This window comes from Notolabrus celidotus, chromosome 3 (assembly GCF_009762535.1).
Source record: "Notolabrus celidotus isolate fNotCel1 chromosome 3, fNotCel1.pri, whole genome shotgun sequence".
Lineage (NCBI taxonomy): Eukaryota > Metazoa > Chordata > Actinopteri > Labriformes > Labridae > Notolabrus > Notolabrus celidotus.
In genome coordinates, this window is record NC_048274.1 from 14,869,397 (window position 1) to 14,886,870 (window position 17,474).

Here is a 17,474-nt window from a genome sequence, read left to right on the forward strand (position 1 = left end):
TTGGCCAACACTCAGTAACCCTCATCGCAGCGTGCTCCGTGGGGAGGAGCTGTTTCCTCACAGCTCAACACCCACACAGAGAGTAAGGTGGTGCACAGTCAGTGTTACAGAAGCTGTTCTCATGTCAACTAATGGCTCAGAGGCGACGAAGAAAGTAAGGCATTTAATCATTGACCTTTCGGAAAGGACCTCACTGATTACCACCAAGTAACTTTTTTAAACACCAGGACGCAGCGCGCAGCAGCTTTACGCCCCGGAGTCGGTGAGTAGTCAGTTAAATGTGTTTCCAGGAAATGTCAGTCGAAGAAGTGAGTGTGTAGCATCTGTTAGGAGAAGGCGACAGGTTGATAACTTTTCTTCTAACGTATCATCCGCTCAGTTAATTGCTCTGTTTTAGGACTGACTGCTTCAAACTGTGTATCAAAGCCAACCAACTAAAGACTGTGAGGAAAATATCCACACCTGCTTTGAATACTCTTCTCACATGTTTCTAAACTTGCTCTTTAACTGTGACAAACTAACGCCACACTGTTAAACCGAGTAGGGACATCTTATTCCCAAAGCAGGACTTCCAGTTATAAATATTAATCACAGCACTCAGGCATGTTTGGACCCATATGTGTGCTGCAATATGTCTGACAGTAGACGCTGGAAGTTGGCATCTGAGTGTACTTGGCAGGATCCGTATCAAGTAAAAGTGGGAGTTTTTCTACGTTTAAAAGACCATTTGATCACTAATGACATTCACATGAGGACCAGCTGACATTACCATTTTTTATTTATGTCTGTTAATCGATTTGCTTGTTTATTTGCATGCATTTAGTCTTAATATGTCCTTAAATGCTCTCACGGCATTTTAATGACTAGATAGTTGACATCATTGACTGCCAGGAGTTTCAAGGATGCATGATGCCCTTTTCTAATCGTAGGATTTTATTCGGAGTGATGTAATGATGTGCTCATTATCCTATCCCAGTTGTTCTGCGCCCTTTAAAGTGTATGGCATGTGAATATCCGGACTTTCCCGAGGAGCTACTGGCCTCTGTGTTGGACTGCTGCCCAGGGTGGGTCCTCCACTTCTCCTTGACAAATGATTAAAGCTGCTTTGTGTTTGCTAGTCTGCATGGGTGGTAGTCTTTGCCTGGCAAACACAGCTACTCCCACTTTAGGAGGAAATGCCAACACATCTTAAGGAACAGCTCAGAGCTTGTGAGGACACTACTTTATTTAAGCATTCCTCAGACAGAAAATCCTCTGAGATCACATTTGTCTGATAAAGTACTGATGGCTAAAGTCATTTTAAAAATGCAGATGTAACACAAAAGAAACATAAAACAAAATTTTAAGCTACAAAATTTGTTTGAAACAGAAATGCAATTGAAAATAATTTATAGGATTTTCATTTCATGTGAAATATTTCATACACCTAAACATCCCCTTTAATGCTCACAGTGGCTGTCAAAATGTGCAGCAGCATTGTGTCTAAATGGAAAGTTGGTCTGCATTGTGTCATTAGTTTAACTGATAGAGGTGCACAATGTTCTTTAAAACAATACCTACATCAAGCTATTTCTTCCTCTCATATCAACCAATGAAGATACAGATTTCAAACAATCTTAAAAGAAGACCATCGTACCTTTATTTAGTTTTTTATTGGAATACATTCACTTCCCATTATGGTAAAATTACATGGCAGAGACTTGTTTCTTCCTCTTTTTGCACATTCGTTTGTATTTTTCAATTTAGTATTTTTTAATTAATTTTTGATATTAGATCACTATTTGGGTGGAGGCTTCAAATAAGCTCTCTGAGTTTTCTGCCTCTTCTTGCGCATTATATTATTTATCTTTGCTATTTTTTTTGTATGTATTTTCTTTTAATTGTTCTAATAAATAAACATAAACATATTTAGCGCAAAGTTTTTCCAGTAAAATGCAATGTATACGTTTATGTAGTGAAATAATAAAGATGTTGACGATTATTGAGTTTTTAGCATGTTGCATTTAGGGGTCACAACAAATTAGCAAGCGATTTAATTCCAGTTGGGAAAACAGTTCCTCGTGTTGAGCCGACTGGTGATAGTGATTGCACTGATTGTATACACAAATTGGTAACTGGCAGAATAATCATCTTAGTAAAGAGATCTGTAGAAACGTAAAGGACCCACACTTAATTCAGTTCCTCTCCCAGTATGATTGTGCAATTTAAAAACAGCCAGCTAGCTGTCTGTGTCATAATATCACAGTTGGTACTACTTTAAAAAACCCTGAAATGATTGTATTCAGAGTTTTGATATTTTCTCACTCACTTAATGTGCCAATATTGTCTGATACAATACATAGATTTGTTTAATCTCCTGTTTGATGGTTACAAGGTATTTGCAGCTGTTGGGCAGCAGTATAAACTAGTTTTCTGCTGCTGATGAAAGGTGATCTTGGCCATGTTTCAAGTTGACATCGAGTCCCTTTGGATGGTAAATATAGTCTATAAATCAGCCATTGTTGAATGTTTGCCATATTGGCAGACAAAGCTGAGTTTTATTGCTAACAAAGTAAAGTCAGCAGTGCCTACATGTACCAGGATGCACTAAGCATAAGTACCATCACCCTCATCCATCTGCATATCTCCCACTTTTACTGCTGTGACTTGAACAAATACAGCTGAGTGTCCTAGTCAGCCTCATGAATCTTTGTCAATACGATCCTCTGCACTCACATTTTGGGAAGTTATTTTCTCCCTTGGCAATGCAGCAAGACTTCAGTTCAGGGAATAGCTATACATCCAAGCTTAAATAAATAGCCTGTTATTCTTTTGGGTTACGAACTATGTGAAATGACAGTGGTGCTGCTCTAACTTTGCAGCCTTGACACACGAAAAGAGCTGCTTTTTTGTTCATTAATAACCAGAAGACATTTATTCCACAATTGATCTCCTTCAAAATGTGTCAATGTAGACAGCTTTTTCACCTTTACACTGGAGAGCTGCTGCTTTTGTAATATGCCTCCTAAATCTTTAGTGTAACAGGTTTGTTGTCCGTGTAAAGGTTTGTGGGTAATGTGAAACTGCTAAGTGTTGATTTTTCCTAACCTAATTTAGTTTAACATCCAGGATTTCTAAGGCCTAAAAGTGAGATCAAGAAAGGTCTCTCTATATTAAGAGACAACCTGGGAGAGGTCAGTTTGTGAAATAGTTCAGAAGATCATGAGCTGCCAGCAGAGCTTGCATCTTTACCACAGTTATAGCTTAGTATGATGAGCATGATCATTAATTAATTTTTTGTTTGTTTATTGAGCATAATGAAGGTTTTTCTCTTACCTTGTTGTCTTTAACTCAACCCTGACTTGTTAAAAATGAAACTGTACTTGTTGATTATTATGGGACCTGAGAGGATGCTTTCTGATTAGCCTGATAATAGTATGCAGAATTCTGCTGACGTATTTCCAGCAGTGGTTTTGCTGTGTCATTTCTGTGAACTCTTCTCACAGACAAAGAAAACATTAACTGATTCAGTATACTGATATGTAAGAAGTGCTGGTAGAAAAACACATGTTGTGTAGTTGTAATGCCTCTTATTAATTACACCTGTGCTTGCCCTGAAATATTACATCAAAATGCCTTCTGTAAAAATGCCACTTGGGAAAAGCTAATCCCAGTTTATTAGGTACAGGAAGTGAAATCAAATTTATGAACAGATATTCAAATATAGAACTTAAGGAGAAGGGACAAGACTTATGTCATGAAATATGTGCTGGTTTCTGTAAGTTGTCAGAGTAGCATCTTAACAAATTCAAGTATTGTTTAAGAAAGTGACATGTTTTTTCTCTATATACTTGTTACATGAAAACTAAAGTATTTTAATTTGATATTTATGACCTACAGCTCAAAAAATCTTGAAGTATGTATCTCTAAATATAAGAATATTTCATTTGAAATCTGAAGAAATTTCGAGTCATGTGAAAGACTGCTGACTTAATAGTTGTCCAGCAAAAGATCATCAACACCCTCCAAGCCACAGAAAAGCCATTGCTGGAAAGGCTGACCATTTGCAGAGTGCTGTATTGAAACAGATTAATGGAAAGTTGACTGGAGGGGAAAAGTGTGGTAGGAAGAAGCAGGAATGACAGAAGAAGCAGGGATGACAGCAGCCTTGAGAGGACTGTCAAGAAAAGTCAATAAAAGAACCTCAAAAGAGCCTCACAAGGAGTGGACTGATACTAGTGTCAGTGCTTCAAGAGCTACCACACACGTCTTCAGGGATGGAAGTACAACTGTGGCATTATGAATATCAAGCCACTCCTGAACCAGAGACAACATCAGAAGTGTCTTACCTTGGCTGAGGAGAAAAGAACTGGACTGTTGCTCAGTGGTCAAAAGTCCTCTTTTCAGATTAACATTCTAGAGTTCTAGAGTCTGGAGGGAGAGTGGAGAGACAGAACCCAAGCTGTGTTTGAAGTCCAGTTTGAAGTTTCTGTTGTCTGTGATGAGTTGGGGATCCATATCATCTGCTAGTGTTGGTTCTCTGTGTTTTTATCAAGTCCAAAGTCAACGCAGCTTCCCAACAGGAGATTTTAGAGGACTTCAAGCTCCTGACAAGCTTTATGAAGATGCTGATTTTCATTTTCAGCAGGACTTAGCACCTGCCCACAGCGCCAAAACTCTTACCAAATTGTTTACTGACCACATCACTGTGCTTGAATTACTAGCCGACCCGCCTGACCTGAACCCCATAGAGAATCTGTGGGGTATAGTCAAGAGGAAGATGAGAAACACCCAACGCAAAAACTCTTTAATAATTTGAGGTACTGGATTTCAGATTGTCTTGAGCCATAATCATCAAAATGAAAACACCTCCAAAATGACCAAATGTGTGAATTAACATCTCTTATTGTACTTTAATCAAAGACTAAACTTTATAACCATCATGAAGGTAGAGTGGGTTGCAATCCAGATGTGCAAGTCTTCATTAGTTAAAGCCAGGTGTACTTGATAGCTGATTTTCTATGTTTCAGTGAACGTTTTGAAGAAATTCATGGAGAAACTGGAGTCATAAAAGATGGCAGGAAGTTTCTGAATTTAGCTGTAATGACTGATGTGACCCACTTTGCACCATGTATGGTTCTTTTGGTTGTCGATACATCTAGAAGCAGTGTCAGAATAGCAGTGTGTGCATGTTTAAACAACATGCACACCAAGGATATGGAAGTGCAAGATTGTAGTGTTGCTTCTGTGGTTTTTCGATTACTTATTTAACTCTTTATTTTTTCGGTGGTTGGGTACAGCATCGCTCTTCAGCTAGGTTTTACCTTTAGAAGTGTGTTTCTTGCAAAAATGTAGCAGTCACTGAATTGCACAGGCAATGTCGTGCTGATGTTTATATTCTGGTGGTAGTGGTCTACGGCCAATATCACTCAACAGAAAAAGGATACAACACGGCCGACAGGACACAAAAAACAAGAAGCATATCACATCTTCAAATCTTAAGAAGAGGAAATTAGAGTTCAGCTAAGCTTTCACAGCACTTTCTGACCCAGACAGCTCATCTAGGGCGTAACACGGTGCAGTAAGTAGGATCAAAGAACGTGTAAGGTTGAGAAAATATTCTACAACAGGAATTAATTGGATCAGACTTTTTTAGGTGCCATGTACATTCTGCTTTAAACCCATATCATGCTGTGCATTGTTTATCTTCCTTTTGGTATTCATGTCCAACAACACTTCAAAAATCTCACTGTAACAAAGGTTGGCTGTCTAAAAGAATAATAGTTTTATTATAATGATTTTAGGAGGGAGATGAAAGCTTTGTGAGATAGCTGTTGGTAACTGATCAAACCCACGCTTTGAGAAAAAAGGCCTGTGTTTTTAAAGTCATAAAAATAACAGATTCATAACTTTTTAATCCACCTGGGTCAAAACAGGCCGACCAGCAGGAATGTGGAGTTCATGCTTTTGTGGGCTCAGTGGTCGTTGCTTAACGTTTATGGCCAAATCAGTGCATGTTGTAGCCGTTTCCATCACAGTGTATTTTTCATGCATCTTGATTTTTCACGAGACCTTAAGCTGCTTACAGCTCCAGATGAAAGGTTCAGTGCGGGTAACAGGGAAAGAATGTAAGACTTGTCTGAATACTTTTCTATGCGCTGGTCATATGATGTATCTTTTTTATTGTTTTGACCGGAATAAGTCAACCATGTCGAGAGGAAATGTTCATTCAGTGGATGTCATGCTTGCTTTTCATGCTCATTGTGTAAATGCAGTACAAATTAGATACTTAAACTATGTTCCTTAATTAAAATCATCCTTTACTCAAAAAATCCAAAAGCTACTAATGTGTGGAGAGACGATACGACTACTTTCTTTCAAGAGTGAGTAAACAGAACCTTGACTGTTGTTGGTTAAGGGCTTTAAAATGCCTTCTGTCATTTCCTGTCACTGTGTCAGCAGGATGAAACACTTGTTACGTTACACACATTAGCCCACAGTGCCATGAACTGAACAAGTCCGCCTCTAAGGTCTTGCATAATATCTAAAAAGTGTCAAAGATGTTGAATCTTCCCTCTGGAGGTTTGACTGCATGTAGCCTAAATAGGCGGTGCACCTCAGCCTGTTTCTTGTTTTTTTTTAAACTTTGTTTATTGATTTTCACATAGAAAAAAAGTCACATCCAAAATTAGAAATTGGTACATTTTCCTTTTTTTTGGAACAAAGAAACACACAGAAGACATACGAAATACAAAACAACAGATAACCCCCCATCCCGACACATACTCCCTCCAGATTAACTATATAGAATTCCAAAAATGGAAAACACAAGATAAAAAGCAAGTATAATAAAGATAAACAGATGAAAGCAATAATCTAAACATAGTAAGACACACCATGGTGATGCTCAGTCTAAAGACACACAGCAAGCTGAGCTCTCAACATGAGATAAGAAAGGGTCCCAGATTTTTTTAAAGATGTGAGCCTTGCCACTCAGGGTCAGCCTAATCTTTTCAAGTTTAAGAAAATAAAGTACACTCTTAATCCAGCTCGAATTGGTAGGTGGGGCAGAGGACTTCCAATTCAACAATATCAGCCTTCTGGCCAGCAAAGTCATAAAAGCTAACATGTCCTTCTTGGCTGGAGAAAGAACAGACAGAGGACGAGACACACCAAACAAAACAGTACAAGCATTAGGGACCAGTCTTACTCCAGTTACAATAGTCAACGTTCCAAATACCTCAGACCAGAACGCATTTAGAGAGGGACAGCTCCAGAACATGTGAGTGTAATGTGCTGATGCATGTTGACATCGATCACACAAAGAAGAAACAGTTTCAAATATCTTTGCCAGGCGAGCTTTACCTTAGCCGGTTTCTTTCAGTTTGTAAAATTGAATGTATGGGGTAAATATCAACATTGTTCATGAGGATTATGAAATCATTAGTGTGAGCTTATATGTTATTGGTGAGTTTATGGGGGTTGATTCCAGATTATGGATCAACTGTTTGATATGAGTTTAAAAAAAAACATCAGTGTCTATTTGTCAGTTTAATTGCAACCATAAATGTCTCATTGTTAATGTACAGTATATCTTTTATTTGTATACTTATGGGCTCTATTGTAGCAGAATACATCTAATTGTTGGCATGTATGTCGGATTATTGTGTTGTTCATGTAACTCTGCTGTAAACAATGAGACTGGATGTTCTCAGTTGACCTGCATCAGAGTGAAGATGGAACTCATGTAAAGTTGATAGTTAATACTTTAATTAAATGTTCATTGTGTGCTGTTGAATCAACCAGTCAAACTGGAACGGCAACAGACAGCACAGCAGACTAAATGCCATAAAACATAGTGTTGGTTGAGTGAGGTGTTGGAGCACAATGAGGGAGCCAGACACATCGCCGTCACTCTGCCGAGGAACTCAGGACCAAATTCCTGTTGTTTATTCAGTTGAATATAAGCTGGTTTACCTGATTAAATCTGGGAATTTGAGAATAAAGAACTTAAAGCCCCCTTGCAGCCATAGTCCATTTGTTTTTTTTACTAGTTTGTCCTGATCAGACCTCATTTCAGCGAGCGTGTGTACTTACTGCACAGGCTGTTCTTGAATGACATCTCCCTCCCTCTCCAGTTGGATCTGTTGTACCTGTTAGGGTTGGACTGATCAGCCTGCTATCCATCAAGTTGCTCCATAGACTTTTAAAACATTACATCATGTCAATCTTAGCTCCACCTTGTTTCAACATTAGTGGAGGTTTAATGTGCTGGAGTAATGGGAAACACCTGTGAGAGTGTGAGATGGACGCAGCCCTGCTGAAGACTTCATTAAAGTGTATAAACCACAGCAGTAGATTTCACTTCATCCCCACTTATCCTGAAAGAGTCTTTGTCTTTCAATACTTAAATCTTCTCTTGCCTTTGCTGCCTCTGGCTCATTGGCAAAGCTCATCAATACTAACTTTTTTTAAATGTGGTTGCAACGCTGGAAGCCTGGCATCAATTTTCCCAAACTTAAGATATGATTGCCATTTTTTCCCACAATTTCAGTCATCAAGATACTTTGCAGTTATACATACATATAGTTTTATATATACGTCAGGCCGATAATGAAAATGTAATTTAAAGAAACATTTTAAACTTTAATAAAGTAACCAAACATAACTCTCTGTAGTTTGTGTTAACTTACACGTTAGAGAACTTTCATTTTCAGGGTTATCAGCTGACTCCACCCTAAATACTGAAATGTTTCTGTGGCTGTGCTCCTCATTGATACACATTCATCTGTGTAACTCTAACCACTAAAGGGCAGCTGTAGCTCAGTGGTACAATCTGTCGTCTTTCAGTTGAAGGGTTGATGGTTTGATGTCTACATTAAAAAGTGTCTGTGTGAAGGACATTGAACCCAGAGTTGTTGCCTCTGGCATTGCTAGTAGCATGTGAGGATGCATAGGATTAGTGAGAACTGATGGACTTATTGTATCAGGGTATGATGTTGTCATGAATGAGTAAATGTGACATGTAGTGTAAAAGCTCTTCAAGTTGTATAAGACTAATGAAGTACAATTTATTGACAGAACTGTTTAAAGAAAGACATCAAAGTGTATCAACTTATAGGTTTACTTTATTTGAGTTACTATTCTTATCTTATATGTGTTAAAAAAGTGTTTGCCACTGATGGCAAAGAGACACAATTTGTTGCTGCAAAATCATTTTGCAAAAAGGCAGCTGACCCTGTTTGGTTTCTACTGAATACATAGAGCTCTAAAAACTGTAAACAAATACTGAGTTTTTCTTCATACAAACCCACAGTTATTTCCTAAAACAGCTTATGACTTTAGTTTTCAGCAAATGTTACTAAAAGAGGAGTAAATAGTTTATTTGATGGAACTATTTTCAGAGGCAGATGAATACACAGTTGGTGTGCATGAGAATATGTTCAGTAACTAAAGTGTATGTGGAGATGACTTCAGTGAAACTGCAGTGTTCATGCTCATTATGTGCGACTCGGTGCAACAGTGTGGCTCATTATGTCTTAATATGTTTGGACCTCATTGAAGCAACGTGACAGAGGATAACGCCATGTCTTCATGTCTGATTTTAGCTTTAGAAATGATGTATTGAGTTTGATTGAATTTTGATGGAAATTTGATCAAAAACATGATAAAGCAGTGTTTATCATTTTAAAACAAGAGGCTTTTACATGGTTTGGATTCCTTCACGTCTTAGTGGTTGGCTGACTGTCTTCATTACATACTTTGGCGTATAAAACACAGAATATTTTAATAAGATTTACTTCTCTGCCAAATAGTTTAATTGTGTTTCTTCATAGATGTTTTCTTTGTGTGTTTCAGAAACTAAGCACTCACTATGTCTGATGGGGACTATGATTACCTCATCAAATTCCTAGCCCTCGGAGACTCTGGTGTGGGAAAAACTAGCTTCCTCTACCAATACACAGATTCCAAGTTTAACTCCAAGTTCATCACTACAGTTGGAATAGACTTCAGAGAAAAAAGAGTGGTAAGTTCAGTCTGTTTGAAAAGTTGAAAGAGTTTTTTTTTATAAGTCATCTTAGGTTATGTTGGGATTTCCTTTCAAACGTACGTCAGCAGAAGCACACACTCTTTTACTCTGCACTTCTAAGGTAACATTTCCTTATGTCCATGTGTGAGCTACAAGGATTTACGGCTTCCTAATCAGGGGCTTAAACACATTCCCACACCATTAAGTCCTGTAACAAAAGACTAGTGATGAATGTTGCAACAGGAGTCCGAGTAATGACTAATGTTGGAGAGCAGCAGGCAGCACCCTCCTTAAGAATACACACTACATGGAAACAACTTGGCAAACAGCTGAGCAATCGTCATATTTACTCAATAATCAATCTATTGCTTCTGACGTCTGACTCCAAGAATACAGCCTGAATGACCGTTTTATTGGAGCTATGCTGGATAAACCATTACAATTTCAAAGACTGAAAGGCCATCATTTACTTTTTATTGGAGGCTTCTTCTCCTGTTTGGTTAGAAGATGAGATGCAGGAAATTAAGAATATGTCAGGGGAGACTTAGCTAACTGAAAACTTATAACCACTGTGAAATATTGAATTACAGAGCAGATATCTCTACTCGTTATCATTGATAGAGCAAGTTATTATATTATAAGTTAATATGTCCTGAAGCAACCCAGAGCTGTGCTGCCTGTGTTTGAATCCATTAAGTGTAAATAATGAAACACCAGACAGTCTTGATTTTTCCTGGTTAATGAAATGACGTTTCTAGCACATGCTCTGCTTTAACAACACAGCCTGTCAAATCATATCGCACATTTGATCTCACTGGCTGTTCCACGGCACAACTCAAAATGTGGTTAACTTATATGAAGCCAAATACGCCTTTAACCCTCCTGTTATGTTGCAGGTCAAATTGACCCTTTTTAAAGTTCAAAAATCCCCCAAAAATTGTTAAAAGTATTTTTTCGGTATGGCTTAATAGGTGAAACCAACATATAAAATGAAAATGGTTGATTTCACATATTTGCAACCCCCCCCTGCATGTTTATAGATATACTGTTTGTGGGTCAATTTGACCCGGCAGTCAAAGTGGAGGCTAAAAGGGGTCAGAAGTGTCAAATACTAGTTGTTTCTTTGCAACTGTGTGACATATTTCACCCCACTCATACACACACACACACACACACACACACACACACACACACACACACACACACACACACACACACACACACACACACACACACACACACACACACACACACACCCTTTTAACATGAATTTTCATGAAAAACAAGTGAGTTATACTCATTGAACCATGATCTGTGAGAATTAAAGAACACCATTGCACTAAATATGGATTTGAGTGGTTAGTAATGGAGTTAATAATGAGATTAAAAAAATGTTTATTGGGATTTTTTGGGTTCTGACACTTTTGAATTATTAAATATGCCCCGCGTTAAATTAACCCAGGAACTTTATTGCTGTTCCTGAGAAACGAACATGACAGTAGGGTTAACTGACTGACTTACTCACTTACTTATTTATTTATGTGACATATAGCCCTGTTTCTCCTCACCACACCACCTTAACAGCTGCATACCGGCAACCACTTGCAGCTGAACAAAACTGCAAGCACCACCATTAGTTTGATCTAATTAAACAGAGCACGTAGTAGTTTGTGGTCAGGCCTTTTATTCTCCTTACTGATGGATAATAAAGATTCATCAAACCTATTTAGATCATTTTTTAAAGGAGGAATAGCTGCATGGATGCTACAGGTGTGCACTCACACTGATATAAACCCTCTCGTGATTCACAGAGTATGTTTTAGCTCAGTTTTTATAGCTGATTATACCAGATTAAAAATGTGTGAGCAGAGGGCGTTTGTGATGTTTGGGCTCTTTGTCTCTCTTGTCTCTTAGATATACAAATCAACAGGTCCAGATGGATCTTCAGGTAAAGGACAGAAGATTCACATGCAACTGTGGGACACTGCAGGACAGGAGAGGTACATGAAACCCTCTCAGACCATGTCTTTTCTTTAGTTGTTTTCAGATGATTCCGTCCTTTAATTACAACTCTCCTGCCAGGTTTCGGAGTTTGACGACTGCGTTTTTTAGAGATGCAATGGGTTTCCTCTTGCTGTTCGACCTCACGAATGAACAAAGTTTCCTCAACGTCAGAAACTGGATGAGTATGTTTCCTGATACACTCTACCTCCATAAATGTTTATGTTGAGTTATTAACCTGAAAATGTCTTAAAAAAACAGACCTGAGTTACTTAAATTAGGTCAAATATAAACGCAGGACATTTGATTTCATAGAATCTTAAATACTTGTAATGAATAATGACGAAACACCCTCTGTGTCTGGCTCTAGGAGAATTCACAATAGGCTGTTGTTGCACAAAAATATTATGTGATTAAACGTTTGATTTTCCAGTTACAGATAAGCCTTTCTCAGCAAACCTGAACTAACGCTTAACTTGTTGTGCTCAAACTTGAGTTTTAGGTTATTGTTGTATATTATCAGTGCCTTGATATCTTCATCAAAAGTAAAATCATTACACGTTTAAACAGGACATCACAGTATGTCTGAATGTCTCTTTCAGGTCAGTTACAGATTCATGCCTACTGCGAAAGCCCGGACGTCGTTCTGTGTGGAAACAAATGTGACCTGACGGATCAGAGAGCAGTGAGTGAAGAGAACGCGCGTGAGCTGGCAGAGAAGTATGGGTACGTCTTAGCTTTGATCCGTCTGTACATGAACCTCTCCCTCAGTTGTTTGTCAAGAAGGCTGGGGCTGCACTGTGTGACAAAGTCTGTGCAGCAGAATGTCACACTAAATTCATCCTCCTCGAAGAGCAAATATTTGTACACATGTTTAAAATATCCTGCTCTCACCCTAGTGGATACGCCTGTACTAAAAACACAGATGTTAAAGGATGTGAGATGTTTTATTTGACTCCAAAAGAAGAATACACCTCAACTTAAATACAGCATTACACAAGAAGAGTCAGGTGCACCGTATCTATAGACCTCTTTATTTGATGTATTTATCTTTGTACCATTCCAAAAATAAAATACTTATTGAATATATAAAATAAAAATGAACTTGCTCTCAAATGTTAGAACCTAGATATCTGTTAGATTATATTTTTTTGTTGAGGCTGATTCTATTTTATTGTTTGCTTAATGAAAATAAATGTATGCTAATGAATAATATAACTATTTGATAATTCAATGATGTAAAAACATGCATGAAAAACTGAAAGAGACGCAACACTACTGCAGTGACTGATACCCTGTGAAGTTACTTTGAACATGGGCTCAGAGTTTATCTTGAACAGGTCACATGCAGCTGTTACTGTTACTATAAATACACACTAAAGCAACACACTTGTATGTATTCACTGCTGAATATTGACACAAAAGAATCAAATGGTCCTCTGGAAATTTCCGTAGTTAGCTGTTTCAGGATAATAACTTAGTTCTTAAAACCTTGAATCATATATACGTTATATGATATAGGGGAGAACGGGGTTGGTTGTCACACTTTACTGTTTTGATGATTGCTCATCATCAAAACATCTTTCAATAGTCATTCCTACATTAAATTGAAGCTTAAGGTATTGGCTTGAAATGTGTATCCCTCTTATTTTCTAACTCATTGTAACAAAGAGGCAATTAACTATCAAAGACACTCTGACACATAGTGACAACCAACCCCATCATGGGGATTGTTGTCACACACTATGGGGTTGGTTGTCACAATGGTATTTCAATGGGAAAAATATTTTTAAAAAGGCAAGAAGGCAGAACTAAATTTGAATGTTTAATTGCACTGACAAGTGATAGGCCTACATAACTTAATGCAGTTTAACATAAAATGAGCAAGGAACATGAACAGGAAACACATCTTTAGGCCAGCCTATATAACAACATAAAGAACAAAACAAATAGGCCTAACAATAATGGCCTACTCAGCTAGGCTACATGCAGTCACTGTCTGAGTTACAATGATGGCAAATGTAGGGTCTGCGCACTCCAACTAATTTCACCATGCATGATTTTTCCAACATAGGGGTTGGTTGTTACATGTGACAACCAACCCCAAAGAGAATGTGACAACCAACCCCTACTGGAATTTTTTGCTAGCATCAAGGCTAACAACCATCTAACAACTACTTAGCTAGCTAATAAAAATCTAAACTATAGCTTTCCCCTCACACTTTGTCAGGGTAACACTTGTTTATAAACCCATCGTTTAAAAGCCTAGAAGAAAAATACTGAGGAGCTGAATATTTACAATTTGACATGAAAAACACAAAAAGTCCTCTCACCTCAAGTTCAGCTGTCTTACTCCAGAGAAGACTATGTAGGTGAGCTCTAATCCTAATTCTGGAAATGTCCCTACCCCAATTTGAGAGACAGTGCCCTCTGGTGGCGAGGTATAATGAGTGTGCCAACCAACCCGTGTGCCAACCAACCCCATTCTCCCCTATACGTTTTATCTTTGTAGAAGAATTGCAAGGGGTTGGGTGTATCAACAAAAGGATTTTGGTTTCTTTTTTTTTGTGTCCTTTTATGTAACTTGTTAAAAATGTAGGTAACATACAAAAACCCTTCCCTGTTCTGAAAGGTCCTTTTCTTTTCATAAAACAAAAGTACATTGTTGTTTATGTTGCCTGTATTTCTAACCAGGATTTTCTTTCGTGCAGAATCCCATACTTCGAGACAAGTGCTGCAAACGGGCAAAACGTAAACCAGGCTGTGGACGTCCTGCTGGATCTCATCATGAAGAGGATGGAAAGATGTGTTGACAAGTCTTGGATCCCTGATGGGACCGTCCGAGCTAATGGACCCACCAACCCAGACCTCACAGAGGCCCCTGAAAGGAGCAAATGTGCATGTTAGAAACATGGATGAGCCAGTCTGGTCACAAATCTGTGCTCATGGTGGTGAAAAAAAAATAGGAATTCATCCAAGTTTATCAGTGGGAGTATATATATATAAATATATTATATACTGTATGTATTGTAATCTAAGAGAGGAGTAACTTGATATTATTTGTTTCCATTAACCCACAAACTGGTGCATTACTGATAAAATGTACATTGAGATGCTGTATTATTTTATTCAGAGTTAGATGCCTTGTAATGTGGGTGTTTCATTTCAATTCTGTTCACTGGATCAGTCTTCTGAACAAGAAACATCTTACTGGAGTGTGGGATATTTATTTCTTATTATGTGTAGATTAAAAGTCCAGCTTTAGTCATCAGCTGCTTATGCTGATCATATTTTCAGGAAAACAAATCTTCTTAAGTAGCAGCAGAGACAGCTGCTGTGCCAGATGTGCTTTAAATTTAATGATGAATATTCTTTTACCTGCTGTAAAGTTTGCATAGAATCACACTATAATTATTACTCTTTCTACAGTCAGAGGAATGAAGTCTGATACCTGCTGTTGGGATGCACTTTTAGTATCCTACATGATGCTTGTGATGTACTACTGATGCTCATCTGAATTTCAAACAGACCCTCTGTGCCACAGCCAAAGTATTTTCGCTCACACTAACCATCTAACATTCGCCTAGTTGATAACTCATGTGATTTCTTTTTGGACTTTTTCTTTTTTTCCCCTCAAATGAGAATTTAGGAATTCAGTGCGACTAACATATCTACACTTCAGTATAAACAGTGACCGGTTTGGCCAATTATAGTGAAACCACTGATGTACAGAGGAGTACCTTTCATAAAAATCATCAGTATAAGACGAGCAGTAATTTAATCTGCCAAATGAATGAACATTTGAAAACGTATAGTTTTCAAATTCTCTAGATATACTTTAAGGGGAGAAATGTAAATACAAAATCATGCAGGATCTGTTCTGTCTGTAGATTCTTATTTTATTATAATGTCAGTTTAGGGGGCATGAAGCGTAGCTGACACACTTCACTCAGTTACAATTTAATTGAATGTTTCAGACATGAAAAAAACAAACCTAGATGATTCAGCCAGCCACCAACACAAACAATAGATATATCTCAATCAAACTCACAAATATAATCAAACTGTCTGAGAATAAGAGAACATAAGACTGTGGGGATGAAGATCTGTGTTCAGTCTTTAAATTGTTTTGTATGACTGCTTCACTGTTTTATAATGGAATATTGTCCCTTGATTGAAAAGATGACCATCTCTGCTACTTTGCAACAATACATCGAACTTCAGGATAAAAAAATGTTCAAACAGCAAATTCTTTATTTCAAATCTTATATACTACTGATTAAGTTTATCACAAGATTTCGTCATAATCTGCGGTGATTTCAGCCTCTGCTTATAAAGATGTCTGATAGAAAAGCTGTATTCAGCGCTTGGTGTAGTGAAAATAGCTGTTAAATTTAAGAGAGTCACTAATATTTTTTATTTTATTTTGAAAACTAATTATCCTAGATAATTTGATTGGCAAGTTTTTAAAACAGGAAATTAAGATTCTCAAACTTCTCCACTCACATTGATTTATAATGCCATTTATTTTATTAAAACAAAGAAGGGTATTTAAACTCTTTGTAAAAACACTGGAATAGAATTGTGATTTTTTATTTTTTTTTGCCACAGCTGTATTTAGTTCACACAAAAGTCTACATAATTTTACTTCTGTCATTCTTCCTGTATAAATGGTAGATGTGATGTTTTACATAAAAACACATGATAATATTTTTCCATTCACAGTCTCAATCCACAGATGTGAATAGCTATCACTAAAATAATATCTGATTATATTAGCAAGTCAAACGAAATGTTTCCTATTTTCAATTGTGCCACGAAGTTTCATATGCAAAATATGTTGACGATGTCCAAAAATAAACATTTTTATTTATGTATTCATTGTCCTTTTTGTTACCAATCATGAGCATTTGTATTCATTATATGTGAATGTGTGAAATTTAGTTGTCCTGTGTACTGGCACCATAATATCATTACGTGTGCCATTAATCAAACATATGAGCCATCCTCAACTGTGAGGTTTAAACAATATGCCATTTTAAGCTAAGAATTCTGGTTATTTTTTAAGATGCCATCTAAATGTAATTTAGTCTGAGAAACAAACAACATAGGCCTACATATTGCTGGAAACCTCTTACTGTTGGTTCAGTTATTTTAAGGTAAAGTCCTACAGATAATAGTCCAAGGAATTCTCTCATGACATGCACCATAATAAACTTGTGACATGCTTTAAAGTCGAATCATCAGTTATGAGAAAGGACCATAGACTGTATAAAACATTTTTTTACAGTCTATGGCAGGGGTTACTGAACTACTTCAAGGGTACTGAGTGATACGAAGGGCTACCAGTTTGATACACTCTTCTGAAAATTACAAATTTGCTCAGTTTGCCTTTAGCTGTGAAGACAGTGATAATGTTAATTTTTTCTCACAATAATTATCAACAATTACTTAACAAGGTGGG

At 37.4% G+C, this 17,474-nt stretch overlaps 1 protein-coding gene across 1 annotated transcript; it reads left to right on the plus strand.

The window, feature by feature from the left end:
* rab27a (RAB27A, member RAS oncogene family) lies at nucleotides 1-16,887 on the plus strand. Its single transcript, XM_034681030.1, has 6 exons — nucleotides 1-262; nucleotides 9,838-10,006; nucleotides 11,924-12,009; nucleotides 12,092-12,195; nucleotides 12,613-12,736; nucleotides 14,722-16,887. Exons 2-6 carry the CDS (start codon nucleotides 9,854-9,856, stop codon nucleotides 14,915-14,917), a joined length of 663 nt encoding a protein of 220 aa, XP_034536921.1. The 5' UTR covers nucleotides 1-262; nucleotides 9,838-9,853; the 3' UTR covers nucleotides 14,918-16,887.
* Nucleotides 16,888-17,474: the final 587 nt, after the last annotated feature.